The sequence below is a fragment of the Rhinoraja longicauda genome, chromosome 9 (assembly GCF_053455715.1).
Source record: "Rhinoraja longicauda isolate Sanriku21f chromosome 9, sRhiLon1.1, whole genome shotgun sequence".
NCBI lineage: Eukaryota > Metazoa > Chordata > Chondrichthyes > Rajiformes > Arhynchobatidae > Rhinoraja > Rhinoraja longicauda.
This window is the reverse complement of record NC_135961.1, coordinates 39,580,293-39,607,261: the sequence shown is the minus strand read 5'-3', so window position 1 is coordinate 39,607,261 and position 26,969 is coordinate 39,580,293. Positions and strand designations below refer to the sequence as shown.

Sequence of the window (26,969 nt, the reverse complement as noted above, 5' to 3'; positions counted from 1 at the left end):
CTCACTTCCTGTAGCTGAGACGGAAGGACATTTCAGTATAGTTAACCACGGACATATGATTAAGATTGTGCTGCTGTTGCACAATGAACTCGAAAGGATTCTCCGTGCTTGATTTATTTTGCATTCTCCGATGCACAAATGCATAGTTGCAGGAAAAATCAAATTGCTGGGGGACATCAGCCGGTCAGGCGACATCTGTGGAGGCAAAGGGACCGTCGACATTGCCTCAACAGATGTTGCCTAACCCACTGAGCTGCTCCAGTGGTTTGAATTTTGCTCCAGATTCCAGCATTTGTATTCCTATGTGTCTTCATCCAATTGGTTTTCACTTCTACATTCTTCAAGTATTTAGTTGAGGCCCTTGTGTTTAACTATATCATCACATAACATGAATTACTAAAAATAATCTCAATTTCCATAAGCAGAAATGTTATGATGTTTTAATGATAAGTAACAACTTTTATGCATCATGACATATTTTTTAGAGGATGTATTTTCATTACTATATATAATTCAAATTTATCACATTATAAGATTAGCTAAATGGCTTTCAATTATGCAAAATATAAATGTACAGCTAAATTTGAATTAGATTATCTTTTTAAGTACAGATTTTCACATTTCTGAACATTTAAAATAATCACAGTCTAGGCAGGGGTAAGTAGTTATATTCTTTGTTCTAGGTTCCACATCAATTTGTATCCATGGAAGATATTGCAATAGAAATCTGAACGTACATCCTCTTGGACAATGTCAGTTATATATTTACCCAGCACCTGAATGGCTCAACAAATCAAACAGAACTGCCTTTGTTAAATTTGCACAATTTAACACGAAACGGCAGAATCCAGAATTTAAAATACATATTAACTCTGCATGGCCTAGGTTTAGGTTTATTATTGTCACCTGTACTGAGGTACGGTGAAAACTTTGTTTTATATGCCATCCAAACAGATATACCATACAATGTTCAAACTCAAGTATGGTACTTAGATCAAAGGGGGATACGGGGTATAGAATATAGTTCCCAGCAGTGTAGCACATTAGTTCCTTAGACAAATTCCAATGTTTGCAACGGCCTGGGCCTGGCCAAGCTGGCCATCCGTGACTCACGGCGCCAGGCGGAAGAGGGCTCTGCCTGAGCCAGCTGCCTGCCCCTTTTCCTGGGTTACATCTGCACCTGGGTGGTGTTGGAGAGGGATTATGCGCTGTCCATGGGTACCCTGGGGGATTTCCGGGACCGTTGGGCACCGCGGGGGATTGGATGCATCCTGGACAGGGATTGTAATATAATTGTATAATAGTTTCATTTGGTATATTTGTTTGTATTGTATTCTGGTGGTGGGTTCTGTTTTGTTTTATTGCATTGTAAATATTGTTTTAAAATAATTCAATACATTTTTTGATTAGAAAAAAAAATGTTTGCAACGGGGTAGAGGTGATTTGGATAACCCTAGTTCATGCAAGGACCTTTTAAATGCCTAATAACAGAAGGGAAGAAGCTGTTCCTGAGGCTGGTGATGCAGTTTTATGCATTTATACGTTCTGCCGGATGGGAGCAGGGAGGAGGAGGAATGAGCGGGGTGAGACAAGTCTTTGATTATGCTGATTGCTTTTCTGAGGCAGCTTGATGTGTATATGTTTGTCAGATCCTGGTGATTTTTCCAAGTTTCTAGACCACTGTTTTATTCTGTTGAAGGATGATGAGTATTTTTACATTGTGAGGTTTGATTTGACCCACCAACCATGAGGTTTCTAAGTAAAAAAACGTTTCAAATATTATTGTAAGTAGGCCATATTACACCAGCTCTTTTCTCATTAAAAATCCTGGCTACCGTCTTACCATGTACATAACATGCTGCCATAACTCATCATCTTCTGAACCCATAACCTCTCCTTCCTGGAAAAATAGAAACACCAACTTCTACTTCCTCCTAAATCATATGCGATCTGGATTTAGTCATTTCCCCTAGATCAAAAACCTGGAACTCCCAGCTAACAGGATCATGAAAAATCTCCCACAGAAGAACCAGCTTGTACAATGATTCATGGAAGTTGCTCGCCACTCAAGGGCAACTATGATTGGCAACAAATGAGATCAGCACTTATCTCCCCAAAATGACTAAAAAAACTGCCATGAGAAGGCAAGAGTAGAGCTATTAGAACTGTAGCCTTCTTGTGAGGCTTCCAGCCATCTGATGTGCCAGGCTCCACATTCTTACAATTGACAATGGCTGAATAGTGTTAAATACACCACTATCAAATTTCCAAATGAAATCAATAATAGTGAAATGCGCAAAATTTGTCATAAACAAGCTTACATCGATCTGCAAATGGCAGTTACTGTTCGGCCACAGAAGAACCAGCTTGTTACTAAAATGCAAGGCTCACAAACAGCATTTCAAGGACTGATCCTACAGACCCCAAATTGTTATCCAGACTGCTGCATACCACTGTCCTCACTCACAGTTTACCCTGTACACTTCTCACAATGAAGACCAACCCTTTTCCTTTTCACAACTGAACCTACACACATTTTTGCAACCGAGCCTGACTTGGAATGCCCATTTATCTAGACCCAATTTTGTGAATGACAGGGACAGGCAAAAGAGGAACCCAGGGTGAGACGGACAGGATTCAACACCTAGTACAGTATCCACCCATGATTTACAAGGAGGCAGACTCTTAGATACACGTCAGAGGAACAATGTCCATGCAGGCTTCACCTTCAGAAATAGATCTCACTTGCACCCGTCACCTGATAAAACCGAGTGTAAGCCCAAATAAGTACCTACGTTTTACAATCAAAGTCAAGGTCACCCTCCCAAGTCACCTCAACTTCCTAGTCGCTGAGTCATCCATCGCAGGCTGCAGCTGCTGATATGTGCTATATATAACAGGTTGCTTCACACTGTCATGTTACGGATGGACTGACATCCTCAACTGCACAAGACCAGATTTCTTCTACTCCTCCAGAAGCAGGCATTTCCTGCCATTCATAGACTAATCTCCGGTGGCAATTACTGCTACCATTCTCAACCCAGAAACATATCAGTAACAGGAAGGAAGTGTATTTTCTCGATGGGTAGGCTGACAGCTCTCATGAATTGTTCATATCACAGGTGTTCTTCATCTTTAGCGATAGCCTAAAGGTGCATGGGGAGGGGGTGGGAAGGGAAGAGAGGTGGCAATATCCCCCATTACGTATGGCAGATCACTCCACTCGTATTTCCAAACATATCAGCTGAACAATGGTATAATCACAGCCACTCCACCACCATGAGTACATAGACTTAACATTTTGGCAACCTGCTGAAGTACAGACGTCTCTGTCTGTACTATTATGGTGAATTTCGACAGTATTCAGTCGTCAAGGTGGAATTCTTTACATTGGTCTGCTGCACATAGAATAATTTTAACATTATACATGGCAGCTGTCACCTGTCAAGTTAGCAGAGTGAAGACTCGGGAAGTGGAGGAGGGAAAAGGAACTAGATGATGGGAGCAGGGTGAGTGGAACAGAAGGTGCTTTTCAGAGGTAGACCAGAAGGAGAGAGAAGGGGAGGAACTTTACCTGAAAATGGAGAATTCAATGGTTCAATGCCATTGAGTTGTAGGCAGAATGAGGTGTTTATTCTTCCAGTGGCCACAGTCTGGCAATGGAGGTCCAGCCATATATAGAAAGGCCAGCATGAGAACGGGAAGAGGATTTCAGTGTGTTGCAACTAGGAGCTCCAACTGGTCCTGGTGGGCAGAGCAAATCTGTGAATAACTTTCACCACAGAGTGAGGGGAAATATCTACTGCTGGGTGTGAATGGGATGTCCAGGGCCTCTATACAGACATCCAAGCCCAACAGGTCTGGATAAAGGAACCATCCCAAAGAAACGTGCCACTCCCATGAAGTCCCATACGGATTTTGGGGCAAAACCTGGATCAGATTTGCTTTACCTGGATGGGAAAATGTATCTAATGCTAACAGGCTATTTTTCAAATTTCTGGGAAACAGATTTCTCAGAAAACATTTACTTATCAATTGTCATTCACAGGCTGAAAGAACAGATGTTTTAGTATGGCATTTGAACGGTGTTGATCACAGGTTATGAGCCACATTTACAGAGACATCGCAAAGAACAGGCAGTTTGATCTCTGGGATCAACCCAACTTCCAGAATAATGGAAAGGCAGGAAAGAAAGTGAAGCTGGGAAAGGAGCTCTGAAGAACAGATACCAGTGTGGTAGCTGTACTGGAGAAGCTTGCCTAGATAAATGGCTTTATCTGGAGTACTTCAGCAACACAGGTGGGATGTTGTAAGCGGCTGGAGATTGTTCAGGCATTTCTTGATATCATGTAGAATGAAATGAATGGGTTAAATGGTTAAATGCAGACTTCTAAGATCACGAGACCACACGAAGATGAGATAGAGTATCATTACAGCACTTTTGTACATCACAAATCCTTCAACCTTCTCTTTTGCACTCAAGTACTTGGCTCCAGCATCACTGAGGACTGAGTTAGTCATGGTCTCTTGCTAACAGTTTAATTTTCTATTTGTGGCTGGATATGACAGGACCATGGAACTTTGATTGAAGCTGTTGGCGGTGGTATCACTTTGCTCTGTGCATAGACGTTCTATGGCGGTGGACTATAGCCTCATCAGATTTATGACTCATTTTACGATGCAGCAGGTGCTTCTCCTTCAACATTCTTCAAACCCTAAATCAGGATTGGTCCCCTGGCCTGAGAGTAAATTTAGTGGGAATGATGAAAGGTTGTAAGATTATAGGTCATTCATGGAATAAGCTCAGATGATACTGCTGGCCCATAGATGTCCAGTTTTGCATTTCAGTTCAAGTACAATTTATTGATTGGCTCTACTTAGTTTAGTGCTTGCAACATTAAATGTGGAAACAGAATGTGGTGGAAGTGGTGGTGGGAGGGGCCTGTGGAGTTGGGATAAAATCCCTGCAGTTTGCTTTGATGGATACCTTTCTCCATTTACAATATGTTGGTTGACAGCCTAGGAAGACTATCTCCCTCTCGGCATATCTGTGATGGCACAGCAGTCAACAAGACACAAATGAATCTGGGACTTAGAATTAATCTAGATTTAGAAGATGCAAAACCTCATGTTTCCGAAAGCTCTTTAAGTACATTTATTAAAACTGATGTGTAAAGTTCATATCATACTTGTTGTTTTTGAATGGTTAATTTATGGGCGGCACAGTGGCGCAGTGGTAGAGCTGCTGCCTCACAGTGCCAGAGACCCAAGTTCGATCCTAACTATGGGTGCTGTCTGTGCGGAGTTTGTACATTCTCCCTGCGACCACATGGGTTTTCTCTAGGTGCTCTGGTTTCCTCCCACATCCCAAAGATGACCAGGTTTGCAGGTTAATTGGCTTCTGTAAAATTGCCTCTAACTAGCGTGCAGGTGGTCAATGATCAGCGTAGACACATTGAAGGGCCAGTTTCCAAACTAAACATCTAAACTATTCCCCAAGCACATTCAATCCAAGGCCCCTGCCCACGCCCCCACTAAGCATACTGGAAAGCCACCCACAGACACCGATGGCAGCCTCCACCTTCATCCCACCTTTCCTCACTCCGTAGCTAGCGCATTGAGAAGTTAAAATTCCTTCCTTATTCTACATGATTAACTAATTAACATTTAAAACCAGGCACTATGGCACTATTTGTTAATTTTTTTACAGCTCAAAATAGTTGTAACAATGAGGAGCTTCACCATTCTAGCAGGAGCCGCAGGGTTCATGGAAGTAGCCAACGTTTAATTAAATTGACTCATAAATAATCTAGATTGCATGCAATAAATATAGCATCATAAATCAATTTCAGCAATAAAGCTGCGACAAGGCTCTTACTAAAATGGCCACGACTGGGCAGACACTACCAGCTCCAGCTTTTGAGGACAGATCTGCTCCTTGACAGGGTTTAAGACTAAACTCTATTTTAATTTGTACCAAACAAATTGTATGCACCATACTCCAAACAGGATGCGACCGTTATCTCTCGGTCTGTAGATGATTAAATTTGAAACATGAAAGTGTTGCATGTCTCAAGATTACAGCCTGTGATATTGGAGCATCAGAGGTTCCCATTACGGACCAACACAGCAGCATGTTGAAGCAGTTTCACAAAAGTGGTATTGTTTTATTATTGGCACATGTACTGAGATACAGTGAAAACATTTGTTTTACTTGCTAGCTACGTAAATCATTCATACACAATTACAATCAAACCATATATGAGTACAACAGGTAGTGCAGAAAGAGAAAGAGCATAAAATACAGTGTTGCAGCTGCAGGGAATGTATAGATTGAAATTAATTGCAAGAGCTGTTATGAGGTAGATTGGGAGATCGGGGATACATCCTTAAGATCCTTAAAACTCTATATTAAAACAATATCTGCTCATTGCACATATTTCCCACATTCTATACCTCTACTTTCATTTACAAGCATCTTACAAAGAAATTTATAAATTGGAGTAAGATGTGCTTCATGTACAAATTATTTTTCCCAGTCAATAAGAGATGTCATCTTGATGTTATCTGCAATATTTGCAGGAAATCAGGTAAGAAGTTTAGTGTAATTAATGCAGAGCTGTGCAGCTGTATAGACCCAGTGAAAGGCTATGTATGTGGCTAGAATGGTTCAAATCTAGCCTGAATGTTAATATCCAAAATGAAAATGTTGTTTGATAAAGCTGAAAAAACTGAAGAGATGCACACAAAATATTGACAATTTTTAAATGTATATACATATCCCTTCTTAATTGGATATACCGTCAAAAAAATTGTTACTGAACATTCATGAGTTCAGCATGTAAATTATAATAGCATTAATATGCACTGCAAAAGACAAATGACAGTAGTGAGAATTATCTCCAATGGGCGCAGGAAAAATGTGTCCAATTCTTAGTTGGTTATTGACCTTGAAGGCAAACACAACAATTTCGGTAAATTCTTCAGAGGAGAAGCAGACAAAATGTGTAGGAAGGAACTGCAGATGCTGGTTTACACCGAAGATAGACACAAAATGCTGGAGTAACTCAGTGGGACAGGCAGCATCTCTATTTTTATTGCAGAAGAGCAAGAGAATTTCAAGAGGCACATAAGGAACTGGTAACTGATGATAGCGGAGTCAGGGGGTATGGGGAGAAGGCAGGAACGGGGTACTGATTGTGGATAATCAGCCATGATCACATTGAATGGCGGTGCTGGCTTGAAGGGCCGAATGGCTAAGAAGGGACAATCCTGGGGATGGGATGGATTCTTAGAACAGCTTGTACTGGAGGCTACTAGGGAGAAGGCAATTCTGGATTTAGTGTTGTGTAATGAACCTGATCTGATAAGGGGACTCGAGGTAAAAGAGCCATTAGGATGCAGTGATCACAATATGATAAGTTTTACTCTACAAATTGAGAGGGAGAAGGGAAAATCGGAAGTGTCAGTATTACAGTATAGCAAAGGGGATTACAGAGGCATGAGCTGGCCAGAATTGACTGGAAGGAGGTCCTCGCAGGGAAGACGGTGGAACAGCAATGGCAGGTATTCCTGGGAATAATGCAGATGTTGCAGGATCAATTTATCCCAAAGAGCTGACAAGGGAAGTCAAGGACAGCATAAAAATAAAAGAGCAGAAGTACAACAAAGCAAAGAAGAGTGGGAAGCCATAGGATTGGGACTCTTTTAAAGAGCAACAGAAGATGACTAAGAAGGCAATACGGGGAGAAAAGATGAGGTACGAGGGTAAACTAGCCAATAATATAAAGGTGGATAGTAAAAGCTTTTTTAGGTATGTAAAGAGGAAAAAAATAGTCAAGGCAAATGTGGGTCCCTTGAAGACAGAAGCGGGGGAATTTATTATGGGGAACAAGGAAGTGGCAGACGAGTTGAACCGGTACTTTGGATCTGTCTTCACTAAGGAAGATACAAGCAATCTCCCAGATGTTCTAGTGGCCAGAGATCCTAGGGTGACGAACTGAAGGAAATCCACATTAGGCAGGAAATGGTGTTGGGTAGACTGATGGGACTGAAGGCTGATAAATCCCCAGGGCCTGATGGTCTGCATCCCAGAGTACTTAAGGAGGTGGTGCTGGAAATTGTGGACACATTGGAGATCATTTTCCAATGTTCTATAGATTCAGGATCAGTTCCTGTGGATTGGAGGGTAGCTAATGTTGTCCCACTTTTTAAGAAAGGAGGGAGAGAGAAAACGGGAAATTATAGACCAGTTAGTCTGACATCAGTGGTGGGGAAGATGCTGGAGTCAATTATAAAAGACGAAATTGCGGAGCATTTGGATAGTAGTAACAGGATTGTTCCGAGTCAGCATGGATTTACGATGGGGAAATCATGCTTGACTAATCTTCTGGAATTATTTGAGGATGTAACTAGGAAAATTGACAGGGCAGAGCCGGTGGATGTGGTGTACCTCGACTTTCAGAAAGCCTTTGACAAGGTTCCACATAGGAGATTAGTGGGCAAAATTAGAGCACATGGTATTGGAGGTAGGGTGCTGACATGGATAGAAAGTGCCCGGGGTTAGGGTGGTTTGGGTAGGAAGGGACGAGTGGACCAGGGAGTTGCGGAGGGAACGGTCTCTGCGGAACGCAGAGAGGGGAGGGGATGGGCAGAGACCGTTCCCTCCGCAACTCCCTGGTCCACTCGTCCCTTCCTACCCAAACCACCCTAACCCCGGGCACTTTCCCTTGCAACCGCACGAGATGCAACACCTGTCCCTTTACCTCCCCCCTCAACTCCATCAAAGGACCCAAACATTCTTTCCAGGTGAGACAGAGGTTCACCTGCACCTCCTCCAACCTCATCTATTGCATCCGCTGCTCTAGATGTCAACTTATCTATATCGGCGAAACCAAGCGCAGGCTCGGCGATCGCTTCGCTGAACACCTGCGCTCGGTCCGCATTAACGCAGCTGATCTCCCGGTGGCCCAGCACTTTAACTCCCCCTCCCATTCCCAGTCTGACCTCTCTGTCATGGGCCTCCTCCAGTGCCATAGTGAGGCCCGCCGGAAATTGGAGGAGCAGCACCTCATATTTCGCCTGGGCAGTTTGCGGCCCGGTGGTATGAACGTCGACTTCTCCAACTTCAGATAGCTCCTCTGTCCCTCCCTTCCCCTCCTCCTTCCCAGATCTCCCTCTATCTTCCTGTCTCCACCTATATCCTTCCTTTGTCCCACCCCCGACATCAGTCTGAAGAAGGGTCTCGACTCGAAACGTCACCCATTCCTTCTCTCCCGAGATGCTGCCTGACCTGCTGAGTTACTCCAGCATTTTGTGAATAAATCGATTTGTACCAGCATCTGCAGTTATTTTCTTATACAAAGCTGGGTGGTAGTGTGAACTGTGAGGAAGATGCTATGAGGTTGCAGGGTGACTTGGACAGGTTGTGTGAGTGGGCAGATGCAGTTTAATGTGGATAAGTGTGAAGTTATCCACTTTGATGGTAAGAATAGGAAGGCACAGTATTATCTGAATGGTGTCAAGTTAGGAAAAGGGGATGTACAACGAGATCTGGGTGTCCTAGTGCATCAGTCACTGAAAGGAAGCATGCAGGTACAGCAGGCAGTGAAGAAAGCCAATGGAATGTTGGCCTTCATAACAAGAGGAGTTGAGTATAGGAGCAAAGAGGTCCTTCTGCAGTTGTACAGGGCCCTAGTGAGACCGCACCTGGAGTACTGTGTGCAGTTTTGGTTTCCAAATTTGAGGAAGGATATTCTTGCTATTGAGGGAGTGCAGCGTACGTTCACTAGGTTAATTCCCGGAATGGCGGGACTGTCGTATGTTGCAAGACTGGAGCGACTAGGCTTGTATGCACTGGAATTTAGAAGGATGAGAGGAGATCTTATCGAAACGTATAAGATTATTAAGGGGTTGGACACGTTAGAGGCAGGAAACATGTTCCCAATGTTGGGGGAGTCCAGAACAAGGGGCCACAGTTTAAGAATAAGGGGTAGGCCATTTAGAACTGAGATGAGGAAAAACTTTTTCAGTCAGAGAGTTGTGAATCTGTGGAATTCTCTGCCTCAGAAGGCAGTGGAGGCCAATTCTCTGAATGCTTGCAAGAGAGAGCTAGATAGAGCCCTTAAGGATAGCGGAGTCAGGGGGTATGGGGAGAAGGCAGGAACGGGGTACTGATTGAGAATGATCAGCCATGATCACATTGAATGGTGGTGCTGGCTCGAATGGCCGAATGGCCTCCTCCTGCACCTATTGTCTATTGCATTAACTCTCATAATAAGTCTGACAGGAGGACACAGCTTTGCGAACATGGAAGTCAATTTAAAACACAAAAATAATTTTCAAGAAAAATGCATTTGATTTTTTAGAAAACTCTGTTAATACATTTATGATACGATAAGGTTCCTTTGGTTTCTTTCCCAACATTTTTAAAATTACTGTGGAAACAGTTTAGTTGGATGGTGCTTGAAAAACATCATTTTTCAAATCTCACTATTAATGTGCTCATTTATAAATTCAGGATTTCAGAGATATATCGCATTTGTGAATCTCCAGAATTTGGTTGATTTATGATGCTCTGTTCTGTCTTTTGCATAATCAATATGTAACCCTTCATCTTTCCATAAATAATTTGCAGGGTTTGTAAATTAATTGTCTATTAAACTTGCAAAAGAAAGTTAGTTCTGGTAATTAAAACCCTTTTAAGGGCATGATAATTGTTAATGCATTACCAATCAACCATGATGATAGAAATTATTTAAATAGTTTAATGTCATTTCTGAAGCTAATCAATTTTCAAGTATTGAACATTTATAAAATGTAATAGTTTTTTAAAATTTCTATGTATTCCTTACTCTTTAATCCAAATGCCTTATTTCCACTTTTCTTTCTATTCTTAATTTAATTAATCTCATTGGCCCTGTTTGTATATTACGGGAGAGGGTGTATGTTTGTATGTTACAGGAGAGGGTCCAATGCCATTGTCTTCAACTTACTCACATACACATAAAAACAAACAATAGTATTGCAAAAAGACAAAACCAATGCCCCCAAGTCTATGTAGTTTAGAGCTTATTTGGAAGTTGAGTTCTCTGTGATGGACTGGGAAAAATAGGTTAAAAGACCATGACCATATTCAAGCAGCACGCTTAAGGGGAAGAGTTCCCTGCAGCCTACCCTATCTATACCTCCCATAATTTTCTATACCTCAATTCTGTCCTCTCTTTGGTGTTGGAATAAATGGGTCTTTTTTAGGTTGGATGGATGTAACTCGTGTAGGTACTTCCGGAATCTTTACTTGGCCCTCAATTGTTAACTATTCACATTAATGACCTGGGAAAGGAACAAAATAAGGTTTCCAGGTTTGCTCCTACTTTCTTTTGTTCCTGCATCTCAGTTACCCCTTGCCTTCCTCTTCTGTTATACAGTTCCTCTCCCAACTATTTTGAGCCCCAATGTCCCAAGCAAAATCTAAAAGCATAAGCTATTGAATGTCTTGTCCAGGAAGAACCAATTTATTTTGGAATCTTCCCTACAATTATTAAATTGGCATGAATTTCATCTGAGGTGCTATGACATAAGAACATCATTTTGGTAGCAAGAGAGAAATAGGGAAGCGTGAAAGAGCTTTACGCAGCAATAAATGATGACTGAAATCCAAAATGGTGAAAGAATGAAATGAAGAATGAATTGCTACTACAAAATCATGGTCTCAGGAAAGAAGGCAGTCAAAATGAATTACAATCTAATCAGAAACTATATAGGTTCACTGAACACAAGATATGATTCCCTAAGGGCCTGTCCCAGTTACTCGATTTTTAAGGCGACTGCCAAAGTCGTAGCAGATCGCCGAAATTTTCTTTTACCCTACGACAATGACCACGACAATACCGAGTCAGGTCGATACAAGTTACTTTTTTTGTGAAATTAGCACCTGGCTAAAAGGCCTGTCCCACTTAGGCGATTTTAAGGCGACTGCCAGCGACTAGGCTGTCGCCGAACATTCGCCGGGGTGTCGCGGGCATGATCGTGAGGAGTCTTCAATGAATCAAAGCGGATCTCGGCGCATCGCGGAAATATTTTCCAGATAGAAATTTCTCGGCGACAGCTAGCTTGTCGCCAGGTATCGTAGCTTATTGCGGGCGCTGTCGCATGCTGTCCCCAGGTTTGCTAGGTTGTCGCAGATGCATTTAGAAGCACGTAATATTAAATTAAGAAAAGGCATTTGAAGATTCCAGAATATAGTTTTGTTTAACCAATTTATTTACCGTCAAGACATTTGACAGGTAGATTGGAGGCGACAGTTTGACCATCAGGTAAGCATGGGAATTTCGCGATGTTTATGGCCATCAGCGATTACATTTAAAGTAGGCTCCCAACCCGGTAGCCTGGTGGAATGAAGTGCCTTCCTCACCAAATGTTACATGGCCAACTATTCGGCGCTGTGCTGAGTCCATTCCCATGTGGTTTTTTGTTGTTGTAATGTTTAAATCACATCGCTGACCGTTCACCTCTCCCCATGTCTGCACTCCCTCCATGAAAAGGTTGAAATCAACCTACCGCTTGTCCGACCTTAGAAAAAATTCAGCATGGCCTTCGAGTTTTAGTAACTTAATAAAATCTTCCTATTTGGCCGCAGTTATGAAGCAGCACTTCCCAGCAAAGCCAGCACAGAATCACCCCTGCATAAATTTCATAATCACACAGATCTTTTCAGTGAAGGATTTTATGCAAGCAACAACAAAACTAGAGCGATCTCTGTCAGAAAAAGAATATTTTTCAATGTATAAGAAATACTTTGAAAAGAACGGAATAAAAGGGGCCCTCTTTATCGAAAGGTCCCTTTGAGTACTTAATAGCAGGTGACAATGTTGCTACCATTAAAGTTTTGACGAAATACGTAGGAAGGAACTGCAGATGCTGGTTTACACAGAAGTTATTAGACACAAAAAGCGGGAGTAACTCAGCCGGTCAGACAGCATCTCCGGGGAAAAGGATTAGGTGATGTTTCAGGTCACGACTTCGGGTCTGAAGAAGGGTCTCGACCCGAAACGTCGCCCAATCCTTTTCTCCAGAGATGCTGCCTGACCCGCTGAGTTACTCCGGCTTTTTGTATTTTAAAGTAACGTTGATCTGACCCAAACAGTCAATTCCATTACTATAAAGGGATTGCTTTATATAATCTGCAATAAAAAATCTGCACGCATTTACCACTGCGTGAACAATAATGTGGATAGCTGCTTTAACGCTATTTCAACATTGAAAGCATTCCGTTTGATTCTGTAAATAATTGTGGTGCCAAGTATCATAGCAACACGTTCATTTACAGAACCAGCCCTGTTTTCTAAATTGTTGCCAATTACCTTTCCAGCTGGTGCCGAAACAAGCCTTCGTGTGTTTCATTATTCTACGCCTCCAGTGATGAAACCAGATATGCATCTCCCGTACATTTTCAAAGAATGCCCACACTCCGCCCAAAAATCCATTTAACCAAGTTTTAAATTAAATTTCTTAATACTGCTATTAGTAAACTGGAAGTCAATCCAGTTTATGCCTTGTTACCGTGATGCTTGGTTTTCAAGTAACCCGGGCACGATGTTATAATTCAAAACTCTCAAGTAATTACAAACTTGTCAGTGATTTCAGCGAAAATTAGGATCATTAGATTAGCATGGGAATTTCACGATGTTTCCGAAGACGGTGTAATCTCTTAGCCAGGTGCTAGTTTCACAAAAAAAGTAGCTTGTATCGACCTGACTCGGCATTGTCGTGGTCATTGTTGTAGGGTGAAAGAAAATTTTGGCGATCTGCTACGACTTTGACATTCGCCGGCAGTCGCCTAAAAAATTGCCTAAGTGGGACAGGCCCTTAAAAGATTACACCGTCTTCGGAAACATCGCAAAATTCCCACGCTTACCTGACCGTCAAACTGTCGCCTCCAATCTACCTGTCAAATGTCCTGACGGTAAATAAATTGGTTAAACAAAACTATCTTCTGGTATCTTCAAATGCCTTTTCTTAATTTAATATTATGTGCTTCTAAATGTATCTGCGACAACCTAGCAAACCTGGGGACAGCATGCGACAGCGCCCGCAATAAGCTACGATACCTGGCGACAAGCCAGCTGTCGCCGAGTAATTTCTATCTGGAATATATTTCCGCGACGTGCCGAGATCCTCTACGATTCATTGAAGACTCCTCACGATCATGCCCGCGACACCCCGGCGAATGTTCGGCGACAGCCTAGTCACTGGCAGTCGCCTTAAAATCGCCTAAGTGGGACAGGCCCTTAACAAAGTTCACAATACAGGTATAGTGGGAACAGTGTAAATGCCTGACCATTAGTAGGTGTAATGTCTTCACCATCTTAACTAGTCTGAATATTTTATTTAGAAAATCCAGGCATTTTATTAAAAGATATTAAAAAACAATTAAAAGTTATTAAAAAACAATTGAAAATTGTTTTTCCAATTTTCAACTCAATAGGAAATACTGTCTGAATCTTCTGGCAGAGCACGACTCAAGGGCCAAAAATAGCACGTTGATATGGGAATGGAGAATCAGATACAATTGAGTCCACTTTATTCACTCGCTGAATTTCTCGTTCAGTTAGAAAAGCTGAGTCTGCATCACACCCAATGATTGGATAATATTGGAGCAGAGTGCCACAACATCTAGACCTTCTGATATAATTCTAGCCAAATAACAATGTTAACTGACTCATAGCAGGCAAAGGAACTATAACCATAGCAATGAGATTCATTCACACCTGTCATGTTGCATTCCAATGTTCAAAAAAGGTGGATATTTATATGGAAACTTCATAATTCCACCTACTTCCATTTAGATACCACTGCACTTTTGAATAATGCAGATGTCATGATGTATTTCTTGTGAGATCTGCTATATTAGTACTTCTAATTCTATGGCGTGTGATGCTGCTGCAAGATTTTCATTGTACCTGATTCTCACTGTAATTGTGCACATGACAGTAAACTAAACTTGACTTGCTGAATGATGATTATGTGCCATTACCTCTTTAGTTCAAGTCTGCACACAGTCATCTACATTCATAATAATCACATTTACAAAACTGATTGTGGTTTATGACAGTATACCTGAACTAACAATATTTTCAGTTCAAATCTGAATTCAACTGAGAGAACAATAAAAATAACACTTCAAACTAAACTGTAAACACTAACAATTAAACACAAAACTAGTGGAAAATATCCTATTAGCTTATTGCTTTGTTTCAGAAAACATATCATCTTTAGTCTGTCCAATATGAGATCATTGCTGATTACCCAGAACCTTAACCAGCCTCTGAGATGCTGGTTTAAAATGTTTTAAAACATTGTGATAGCACCTGCCTCAACCACCTCCTCTGGCAGCCTGTTCCATATACCTACCGCCCTTTGTATAATAAATTTGCCTCTTACGTTTCTATAAAATCTTTCCCCTCACCTTAAACCCAAGTCCTCTGATTCTTGAGAGACCTGAGAGAAATATAGATAGGGTAGACGATAAGAACCATTTTCCCAGAATTGAAAAATCAAATAATAGAGGGTATAGTTTTTAAGGTATGATGTAGATAAATGTGAGGTTATTCACTTTGGCGGCAAAATCAAGGAGGCAGATTATTATCTCAATGGTGTCAAATTAGGTAATGGGGAAGTGCAACGAGACCTGGGTGTCCTTGTACACCAGTCACTGAAAGTAAGCGTGCAGGTACAGCAGGCAGTGAAGAAAGCTAATGGCATGTTGGCCTTCATAACAAGACGATTTGAGTATAGGAGTAAAGAAGTCCTTCTGCTGTTGTATATGGCCTTGGCAAGACCACATCTGGAGTATTGTGAACTGTTTTGGTCTCCTAATTTGAGGAAGGACATCCTTGCTATTGAGGCAGTGCAGCGTAGGTTCACGAGTTTAATCCCCAGACTGTCATATGAGGAAAGATTGGAAAGACTAGGCTTGTATTCACTGGAGTTTAGAAGGATGAGAGGGGATCTTATAGAGACGTATAACATTCCAAAATGACTGGACAAGTTAGATGCAGGAAAATTTTTCCCAATGTTGGGGGAGTCCAGAACCAGGGGCCACAGTCTAAGAATAAAGGGGAGGCCATTTAAAACTTAGGTGAGAAAAAACTTTTTCACCCAGAGATTTGTGAATTTGTGGAATTCTCTGCCGCAGAAGGCAATGAAGGCCAATTCACTGGATGAATTTAAAAGAGAGTTAGATAGAGCTCCAAGGGCTAGTGGAGTCAAGGGATATGGGGAGAAGGCAGGCATGATCACAATGAATGGCGGTGCTGTCTCGAAGGGTCAAATGGCCTCCTCCTGCACCTATTTACTATGTTTCTAAGGTGAGAGGGGAAAAGTTTGAAGTAGATGTGCGGAGCAAGTTTTTTTCTTACACAGAGGATGGTGAGTGCCCAGAACCCGCTGCCAATGTTGGTGGTTGAGGTAGATACGATAGTGGCTTTTTAGAGCCTTTTGGATAGGCACATAGTTATGCAGGGAATGAGGGGGGGGGGGGGGGGATATTGATTATATGCATGCAGATAAAAGTTGGTCTTGGCATCATGTTTGGCACAGACATCGTGGGCCGAAGTGCCTGGTCTCGTGCTGTACTGTTCTATGATTTATGTAGATTGATTCAATCAAAATTATCTGCTCATATTACATAATGGCGGCACGGTAGCGCAGCGGTAGAGTTGCTGCTTTACAGCGAATGTAGCGCCGGAGACTCAGGTTCGATCCTGACTACGGGTGCTGCACTGTAAGGAGTTTGTACGTTCTCCCCGTGACCTGCGTGGGTTTTCTCCGAGATCTTCGGTTTCCTCCCACACTCCAAAGACGTACAGGTATGTAGGTTAATTGGCTGGGTAAATGTAAAAATTGTCCCTAGTGGGTGTAGGATAGTGTTAATGTACGGGGATCGCTGGGCGGCACGGACTTGGTGGGCCGAAAAGGCCTGTTTCCGGCTGTATATATATGATATGAACAACCAAGTGAATGGCAGTCGAGCCAGGATATAGGTAGAAAGTTAAAAGGGGGCAGCGGAAGTGACGCAGCTAGTATAGGCACTGACTCACAACTCCAAACACCCAATTTCAATCCTGATTTCTCGTGCTGTCAGTGCATGGAGTTTGCATGTTCTCCTTGCGATTGCACAATTTTCCTCTGGGTGATCCGGCATCCTCCCACATCCCAGGTTAGTAGGTTAATTAGCCATTGTAAACTGCATGTAGTGGATAGCTGAGTATAGAATCCAGGACTATAATTAGGAATATGGGGAGAATAAGACGGATTACGTTAAAGTTAATGTACAATGTTAGTTGGCCTAGACTTAGTGGGCCTGTACAATGTTGGTTGGCATAGACATAGTGGGGCTGTACAATGTAGATTGGCATAGACATAGTGGGGCTGTACAATGTAGGTTGGCATAGACTTAGTGGGCCAAAGGACCTGTTTCCATACATGATCACAAAACAATGTATTTACTGAGCTTGCAAATCAAAAGCCTTTTGAAGTGGAATTAACAGAATCAATTAGGAGAACAAGCTGATTTCAACAGCAAAACACAAAACTATGTTAAATATGCAATCTGAAGATAGTGCCAATTCATCAACAAAGCCAGGTCTTAAGTCCTCAATAAGAACTACTTTAATGAATGATACAAGCATGTTCCAGTGATAAAACGGAAAAATTATTGTTCTCTTCTCATACTATCAAATTCATGAAACACACAACTTGCGTGGAATAGTTATAAAACATGTTGCAGTTTTAACGAAAAGCTTACATTCCTGTACCATGCGAGTAAGTTACATTCATCAATATGAAATCAAATGTAAAACTCTGATTAATAGTAATAACATTTATCTGATTGCACATATTTTAATAGTAGATGCAGTGGGGTGTACCATTGAAACAACTCAAATAAAGAATACTTAACTCTTCACTATTTTTCCTGGTGGTCTATTCTTTATTTTTCTCTCATGTTACATACTACTTTACACCACGATGACAGCACCCAAATATCAGAATCACTCAAAGTAATGTTGTCTGTGATTGGCTCTCTAATTTAATAGCAGAGACAATAAGTCAAAACTCAACTGGAGTTTGATGCTGGTGCTGGAAGAGGAACAATTGCTCACTTGCATCAGCAAGGCAATGCTGAGAAGCTTGATGCCATTGAAGGCCTTAAAGGCAGCTGATTGTCAAAGAGGAGTTGTCTGATTCTCAGGACAATTTCCAGGGCTGGTAGGAGGACAGCAGTCAGGACACTGGCAGCAATCCATCATATTAATGTTCCTACTATTTATCTGTTCATGCAAAATGGAAATTGCTAAGATTTACTGTCCATTCTTGATGAGAGTCACATGAAGGCCAAGTTGAATATGGCTGTTTGATATTTTTCACATTCTAGATTTATGTAAATACCTGAATTAAAAACACCCAGCTCCGATGGTGGGACATGAACTCGTATCTCCAGGTCAACGATCAGAGCCTGTGGATTAGTTCAGTAATTTAATAATTATCTGGCCATACCCATTTTATTTTGAACCAGGAGGAACACTCTTGTCTTCCCATCGTCACACGGTCTTGCCTTTCATGTGAGAACTTTTAGCAGCCGTCAACGGACAACAGGCTTGGCTCCTGACAGCTTGAAGTAATATTGTATAATAAGCATCATCAGGCCTTAAAAGGAAGCTGAATCCTGCATAGGTCCTGGATTTGCATGCAAAATTAGCCAAAACTAACATCAGCCACGTTCCACAGATAGTCAAAAACCAGCATCACCCAAACAAGACAGGCTATATAGTTTCGACTTGGAATGAATGCATATATGACCACCATGCTGGTTTAAGAGAAAGGTCTTTTGCATGTGAAATGCCACTACATTTCCTGGAAATAATGTTGCTCTTTCTAGGAGGATTTCACCTTTATACCAGTGCAAATAGCAGCTAGAACCGAAGGCTTTTGGGGATTTTCTACATAATTGCATGCCTTCAGAAGTGATTTTCCATATTTGTCATGTTTCAACGGACAGCTATCTCTGTGATTATGTGCTATACTGATAAGACGAGGTAAACAACAAGCTTTGCAACTATAAATAACTCCCCCTGTAAGTGTAGATATCAGGGGTGAAGGATACAATCATTTGTGACACTTGGTCAAACAATTTGCCAAAATTTACTGTAAAGATTTTGGGAAGATGCTGTAGCTAATGTATGAAAATACATTCCAACAAGCAGTCAACTCATTCAAGAAATGCAAAAGAATAAAAATGTTTCAATGGAATTTTCCTTAGCAATTTTGAATCAAAACGTACTGATTCTGCGCATGGCATAGCCAGACTTAAATTACATGAGAGAAAGTAGAATCCATTGCTGAAGGTACTTACTGCTGGTACAAGTAACTTTTTAACTTCCTCCACTGCCCTCTTTAGCTTGATTTCTGCTCTGTTCTGTGCATCTTCCACAGTGATTAATACGTGCAGGTCTTCATTCAGGTGTTCCCAGTTGGGTTTGCCTCTGTTTTGCTCCTCCTGCAACATCAATGGGCCAAAAAAGAATATTTTAAAAATAAATGAAGGCATTTTTTTTTTGCTTGTGTTAATTCTAATTCCGTTGAATGCCTCTGCCCAAAATATTCTGTATTGATCACCCACATGGAATTCCAAAGAAGTTGCTTGAGGCAACAACACTACTACTCAGCACCTTTCATTCCCACACAGTCATGCTGAGAAAGGGAACCACCAATACTTCAATGGTACATGACTTTTGTAATAAAATGCCAGACATTATCCAAGCTTAAGATGAATTGTGGATTTCATTGCACACACACACACAACTTAAATTTTAAAATAATCATTATTTTCCACAAAATTGTATAATATGCTTCATGGTGCTTCAATGCACTCACATAGAGATTAAATGAAATTTATGTAAGAAACTAACTGCAGATGCTGTACAAATCGAAGGTATTTATTCACAAAATGCTGGAGTAACTCAGCACGTCAGGCAGCATCTCAGGAGAGAAGGAATGGATGACGTTTCGGGTCGAGACCCTTCTTCTTCTTCTTCAGGGCTGTGACCCGGCGCCGGCCGCCGCTCTCTCCTCACTGGCCCTCGGTAGGAGCAGGGCTCGGCCGCTTGTCTCTTGGGGGCGGGTTTGCCGGCCTGGTGCTGGGGGAAGCAGCCGGAACCTGGGCCTGGACATGACCGGGTAACCATGAGCCTGAGGTGGGCCAAGGGGAAAGGTGGCAGCAGCAGCAGCGGTAAGGCCGGGCGTTGGTGGAGGCCGGGGCCTGGCGCTGGGCCTGCCCTCGGCTCCCCCATCCTTTCCCCGGCCCACCTCAGCGCCTTCCCCACGCCGCCCAGAGTCCAGCGGCATCGGCGCATCAACATGCTCTAGCCCCCCGAGGGCCGTCAGTGGGAGAGCTGCTGCCGTCTACCTCCCGCACTGAACATCCCCGCACCAGGACAGGACTCTCCCCCCCCCCCCACCCCCGCTCCACCAATGGCGGCTGCCCGGGCCGGGAGGCGGGTTGCTATGTAACTTCCGTTAGGCGGTGTCCGGGTCTACAGTGCCCCCCCCCAGGCTTAATACAGGACAAGGGTGGTAAGGGACAAGCCAATTTAGCCCAAAATATGGGATGTCCCGGCTAATACGGGACAGTTGGCAACCCTACCTTGGGCCCACCTTGACAATACAGACCAAGTTGGTATTCCCATCTGTTCAGGCATGTGAGTGAGGTTAAAAAAAAAGAGGAAAAGAGCCAAGCGCTTGCGCGAGGCATACAACAGGGGGCAAAAAATTGGAAAGGTTTTGAAAATTTACACACAAAATTACCAGTTTCAAGCCTCTTTTAGTGCATTTCAAAGTAAAAAACAGACATTACAAAATAATGTGAATATGTCTCTGTATACTAAACATTTTGAAGTAAATTTGCACACTAATTGATAATCAGCCCAAAAAGGTGGTAATTGGCTTTTCTGCTATGTTTTATATTTTAACCTCGTCTTAATTGATTTAGTTATATAATCTTGCACTTAAATTTAATATTTACTCATTACAATTCCATCACTGAATTTCTGGCACTCTTGGTTCCAGAGCTTTGCTGGTTTATCGAGCCGGCCAAGGAAGCCGGCTATGGGGATAGATTTGCTGGCTCCAGCTGGGCTGGAGTTCCAGAGCCCTGGCCGCAGGTTGCAAATTCAACCCACCGATCGGCCGTGGAAGTCCCGATGAGGTTGAGTTTGGCTGCCTTACCCAGCCTAGGTGCCACATTTTCAGGGAGACTTCCAGGGTGCGTGGGGGAGATTTCTCGCGGTACCCCTTGCGACCTCTAGCGGCCGAATTGACAAATTGGCCATGGAAGTCCCGATGAGGTCGAGACTGACTGCCTTGCCCAGCCTAAGTGCCACATTTTCAGGGAGACATCCAGGGCGCGGGACTTCAAGCAGAACCCTAGTGTTCATTACAAGTCTATACATTGTTTATATTTTTTCTTTCTTTTTTTGATCCGATTTCTCCGTTTATTTGGCAAAGTGAAAAACGCGGAAACCATGCAAAAAGCGTGGAAAATGGATTAAAAAAATGCGAAAACCCGCGGAAAATTCACATGCCTGTTTGTTTGCATTTGGCCTAATCCCTTTAAACCCTTCCTATCCAAATGTCTTTTAAAAGTTTTCATTGTATCTGCTCTATAGCTTCCTCTGGCAGCTCTCTCTTGGTAAATACTGCTCTCAGTGAAAAAGTTATCACTGAGATATCTCTTAAGTCTCTCACCTGAAGACTATGTCCTCTAGTTTTAGAATATGCATGGCTTTATTGCAAGACATTTATTTAAAATAATCCAAAGTGACGGTAAATACCTGAATGTTTGTAGGTGGTAGTCAAATTGTATGCAGCTCTAAATATACAACTACAAAATTAAAATGGCAAACTTGGTTTCAGCTCTGTGCTCTTGTTTTGCAGACCAGTGTTTCCTGATTGATCTTATTCTGCTGTGAGGTTATAAGCTCTCCATCTCAGTAACCATGAGGCCCGGCCAGACCATTTCTGCAAGTGAGCATGAGGCATTCATACAGAATCAAGTTTTGCTTCAACCCTACAAAAGAGTGGTTGAATTTAGAAAATGGTTTCCCAATAATTTTGCCGAATTTGGACCAAAATTCTATATTCATAGTAGCATAACATTAAGAGCAACCAAATTCATGAAATAAATTCACCATACAGTTTTGAGAGATGTACCACTACACCCCTCTGCAGGATGAGGCTGACAAACGGTGCAGTGGGCTGCAGTGAAGATTCCCTTGAGCCAAATTCATTTAGGCTATTTGGATTGATTAATGAAGTTGACAGGCAAGGAAGATGAATATTTTCCACCCTTATGTATTTAATTAATCCTGACATTACCACCATGATGTTTTGATTTGTTTAAAATATTGATTTCTTAGATATGTTTCACCCTCCGGGACTGTAAATTAGAAATTAATTATTACTTTATCAAATTACAATGATAATTTATGAAAATAAATACAATTAGGAGAAATCAATTTTAATGCACTATGATTTACTGCTTTGATATATTGTGTCTATCCCATCTATTGTTTGAATATTGAAGAAAGAAAAATACTGAATAAAAACAATAATGGCTGTTATACACTTCTTTCCTCTTAATCATATCGCAGATTAATGGGTGGCTAACCTGCTCTGATGATATCACAATGAGGCTGGCAAATACAGATTAAAACAATTCAAGATGGCAAAGTTTCCAGAAGCTGAGGAAAGTTGGTAGCTTAACACAACCGAATACAGAACTGAGAATGACGTTACACACCGTTTGTGACGTTTCCTCCAAGCTCCTTGGATTGAATTCCACCACATGCTATGACACCTGCCACCCCCGCTGCTCTCACCTCATAATTCCACACCTCACACGAAGATACCATGATTGAACACCCTGGGGTCAGCAATCCCACCGTCCTCTCCCACCCCAGTGTTAGAATCAAATGCGGCTTTCATACCTTCGATTTGTACCAGCATCTGCAGTTATTTTCCTACACAACTTTCCTCACTACGATTAACTGACCTTGCTGCTTAGTTGGAAGCTAAGTGTGTCAATGCAGATGACATCTAAATGGAACCCCACCACTTGAAGCATGTCCCAACAGTAATTTGGTAATAATTTAGCAGGCCATTACAAAAGGCTTAACAATTGAACAGTACTAATATGGTTCTCCGAAAGAAAAGTTATGTTTGACACATTTATTGTAGAGTTCTTTGAAGATTTAACTAGGTGGTGAATAAAGAAAATGTAGTTGATGTAGAGAGTATCTGGATTCTCAAAGGCATCCATTAAATTGCCTCATAAAAGTTTAATGCAAAAATTGAGAGCTGAAGGGGGTGCATTAGCATTGATAGAGGATTGGCTAACTTAAACAAGGCAGAAAATTACAATAAATTGCTCACATTCAAACTGGCAAACTAATTAATGGGCTGCCACAGGAATCAGTGCGAAGGCCATAAATATATTAGTGACAGATAAGGGAACCAAGGGCATTGGAGTCATACATGTTGACAGCACAAAGACAGGTGGGTAAACTTTTGAAGAAACAATGTGTTCAAAGGGTTAAGAGAAATTATATGTCTTCTTAAGATCACTTCACATTCAAGCGAGACATGAAGATCTTATTTAGCAAGTTAAATACAATGCGAAGAAGTGCAAGATAGTAAGAACAGAATGGCAGAATATTGTTTTAATGAGATAAAACTACAGGATGTTGCTGTACAAGAGGGATCTGATTGTCCTTGCATGTGAAATAGAAAACTAGCATGCAAGTAGAGCAAGTAACTGAAACATAAATGGAATATTGGTCATTGCAAGGGAGAATGAAGCACAAAAGTGGAAAGTCGTCCTACAACTATGCAGGGGTATTAGTGAGATCACACCTGGAGTGCTGCTAATAACTTAACAGGAAGGACATTAGCTCGGAGGATGTGGAATCGATATGGGTAGAGCTGCGAAACACTAAGGGGCAGAAAACGCTAGTGGGAGTGTGTACAGGCCACCTAACAGCAGTAGTGAGGTTGGGGATGGCATCAAACAGGAAATTAGAAATGCATGCACCAAAGGTGCAGCAGTTATAATGGGTGACTTCAATCTACATATAGATTGGGTGAACCAAATTGGCAGGGGTGCTGAGGAAGAGGGTTTCTTGGAATGTTTGCGAGATGGTTTTCTAAACCAACATGTCGAGGAACCAACGAGAGAGCAGGCCATTCTAGACTGGGTATTGAGTAATGAGGAAGGGTTAGTTAGCAGTCTTGTTGTGCGAGGCCCCTTGGGCAAGAGTGACCATAATATGGTGGAGTTCTTCATTAGGATGGAGAGTGACAAAGTCAATTCAGAAACAAGTGTTCTGAAATTAAAGAAAGGTAACTTTGAGGGTATGAGACGTGAATTGTCCAAGATAGACTGGCAATTGATACTTAAAGGGTTGATGGTGGACATGCAATGGAAGGCATTTAAAGATCGCATGGATGAACTACAACAATTGTTCATCCCAGTTTGGCAAAAGAACAAACCAGGAAAGATAGTGCATCCGTGGCTAACAAGGGAAATCAAGGATAGTATTAAAACAAAAGATGAAGCATATAAATTAGCCAGAAAAAGTAGCATACCAGAGGACTGGGAGAAATTCAGAGTCCAGCAGAGGAGGACAAAGGGCTTAATTAGGGAAGGGAAAATAGATTATGAGAGAAAACTGGCAGGGAACATAAAAGCTGACTGCAAAAGCTTTTATAGATATGCGAAGAGAAAAAGACTAGTTAAGACAAATGTAGGTCCCTTGCAGTCGGAAACAGATGAATTGATCATAGGGAACAAGGAGATGGCAGACCAATTGAACAACTACTTTGGTTCTGTCTTCACTAAGGAAGGCATAAACAATCTGCCGGAAATAGCAGGGGACCGGGGGTCTAATGAGATGGAGGAACTGAGGGAAATCCAGGTTAGTCGGGAAGTGGTGTGAGGTAAATTAAATGGATTAAAGGCAGATAAATCTTCAGGGCCAGATAGGCTGCATCCCAGAGTGCTTAAGGAAGTAGCCCCAGAAATAGTGGATGCATTAGTGATAATTTTTCAAAACGCTTTAGATTCTGGAGTAGTTCCTGAGGATTGGAGGGTAGCTAATGTAACCCCACTTTTTAAAAAAGGAGGGAGAGAGAAAACGGGGAATTATAGACCAGTTAGCCTAACATCGGTAGTGGGGAAAATGCTAGAGTCAGTTATTAAAGATGTGATAGCATCACATTTGGAAAGTGGTGAAATCATCAGACAAAGTCAGCATGGATTTATGAAAGGCAAATCATGTCTGACGAATCTTATAGAATTTTTCGAGGATGTAACTAGTAGAGTGGATAGGGGAGAACCAGTCGATGTGTTATATCTGGACTTTCAGAAGGCCTTCGACAAGGTCCCACATAGGAGATTGGTGTACAAACTAAAAGCACGCGGTATTGGGGGTTCAGTGTTAAGGTGGATAGAGAATTGGTTGGCGGACAGGAAGCAAAGAGTAAGAATAAACGGGTCCTTTTCGGAATGGCAGGCAGTGACTAGTGGGGTACCGCAAGGCTCAGTGCTGGAACCCCAGTTATTTACAGTATATATTAATGATTTGGACGAGGAAATTGAATGCAACATCTCTAAGTTTGCGGATGACACGAAGCTGGGTGGCAGTGTTAGCTGCGAGGAGGATGCTAGGAGGCTGCAGAGTGACTTGGATAGATTAGGCGAGTGGGCAAATGCATGGCAGATGCAATATAATGTGGATAAATGTGAGGTTATCCACTTTGGCGGCAAGAACAGGAAAGCAGAGTATTACCTGAATGGTGGCCAATTAGGAAAAGGGGAGATGCAACGTGACCTGGGTGTCATGGTGCACCAGTCATTGAAAGCAAACGTGCAGGTGCAGTAGGCAGTGAAGAAAGCGAATGGTATGTTAGCATTCATAGCAAGAGGATTTGAGTATAGGAGCAGGGAGGTTCTGCTGCAGTTGTACAGGGCCTTGGTGAGACCGCACCTGGAGTATTGTGTACAGTTTTGGTCTCCTAATCTGAGGAAAGACATTCTAGCCTTAGAGGGAATACAGAGAAGGTTCTCCAGATTGATCCCAGGGATGGCAGGACTTTCATATGAAGAAAGACTGGATAGACTAGGCTTATACTCGCTGGAATTTAGAAGACTGTGGGGGGATCTAATAGATACATATAAAATTCTTAAGGGGTTGGAGAGGCTAGATGCGGGAAGGTTGTTCCCGAAGTTGGGGAAGTCCAGAACCAGGGGTCACAGCTTAAGGATAAGGGGGAAGTCTTTTAGGACCGAGATGAGAAAACATTTCTTCACACAGAGAGTGGTGAGTCTGTGGAATTCTCTGCCACAGAAGGTAGTTGAGGCCAGTTCATTGGCTATATTTAAGAGGGAGTCAGATGTGGCCCTCGTGGCTAAAGGGATCAGGGGGTATGGAGAGAAGGCAGGTACAGGTTACTGAGCTGATCAGCCATGATCATATTGAATGGCGGTGCAGGCTCGAAGGGCCGAATGGCCTACTCCTGCACCTATTTCTATGAGAAGGGATACAACTATATTGGAGGTATTTCAGAAAAGTTTCATTGTTGTTTCCAGTTGTGAAGTGGTTATCCTCAGAGGAAGAAAATGGATGGAGGTGCTGGACTTAGGAGAACGTGGTAATTTTATTGAAGGTTAAAAGATTACGCAGGTTTGAACAATAGCATCACACATTACAGGGGCAAGATAGAAAGAAGCATGATAGATTTCCACATTTCCACAATGCTGGCTTTTCACAAGTGTTTTGACGCATACAAAATAGTAAGCAAATATTTCTCCTGTCATAAACTATTGTCCTCTCACAATTTACTTTTTGAAGATTAGT

The 26,969-nt window shown here is 42.1% G+C and overlaps 1 protein-coding gene across 4 annotated transcripts in view; it reads right to left on the bottom strand.

The window, feature by feature from the left end:
- Positions 1 to 26,969, bottom strand: part of LOC144596637 (KH domain-containing RNA-binding protein QKI) — a 339,874-nt gene that overhangs the window by 88,185 nt on the left and 224,720 nt on the right. For all 4 annotated transcript variants that reach the window (XR_013547640.1, XR_013547639.1, XM_078405219.1 and 1 more), the window contains one exon: positions 19,412 to 19,555. Coding sequence is in view for 2 of the 4 variants with exons in the window: in XM_078405219.1 (XP_078261345.1) it covers positions 19,412 to 19,555 (144 nt within the window). In the remaining 2 variants the exon portion in view is untranslated. The remainder of the gene's footprint in view (positions 1 to 19,411; positions 19,556 to 26,969) is intronic.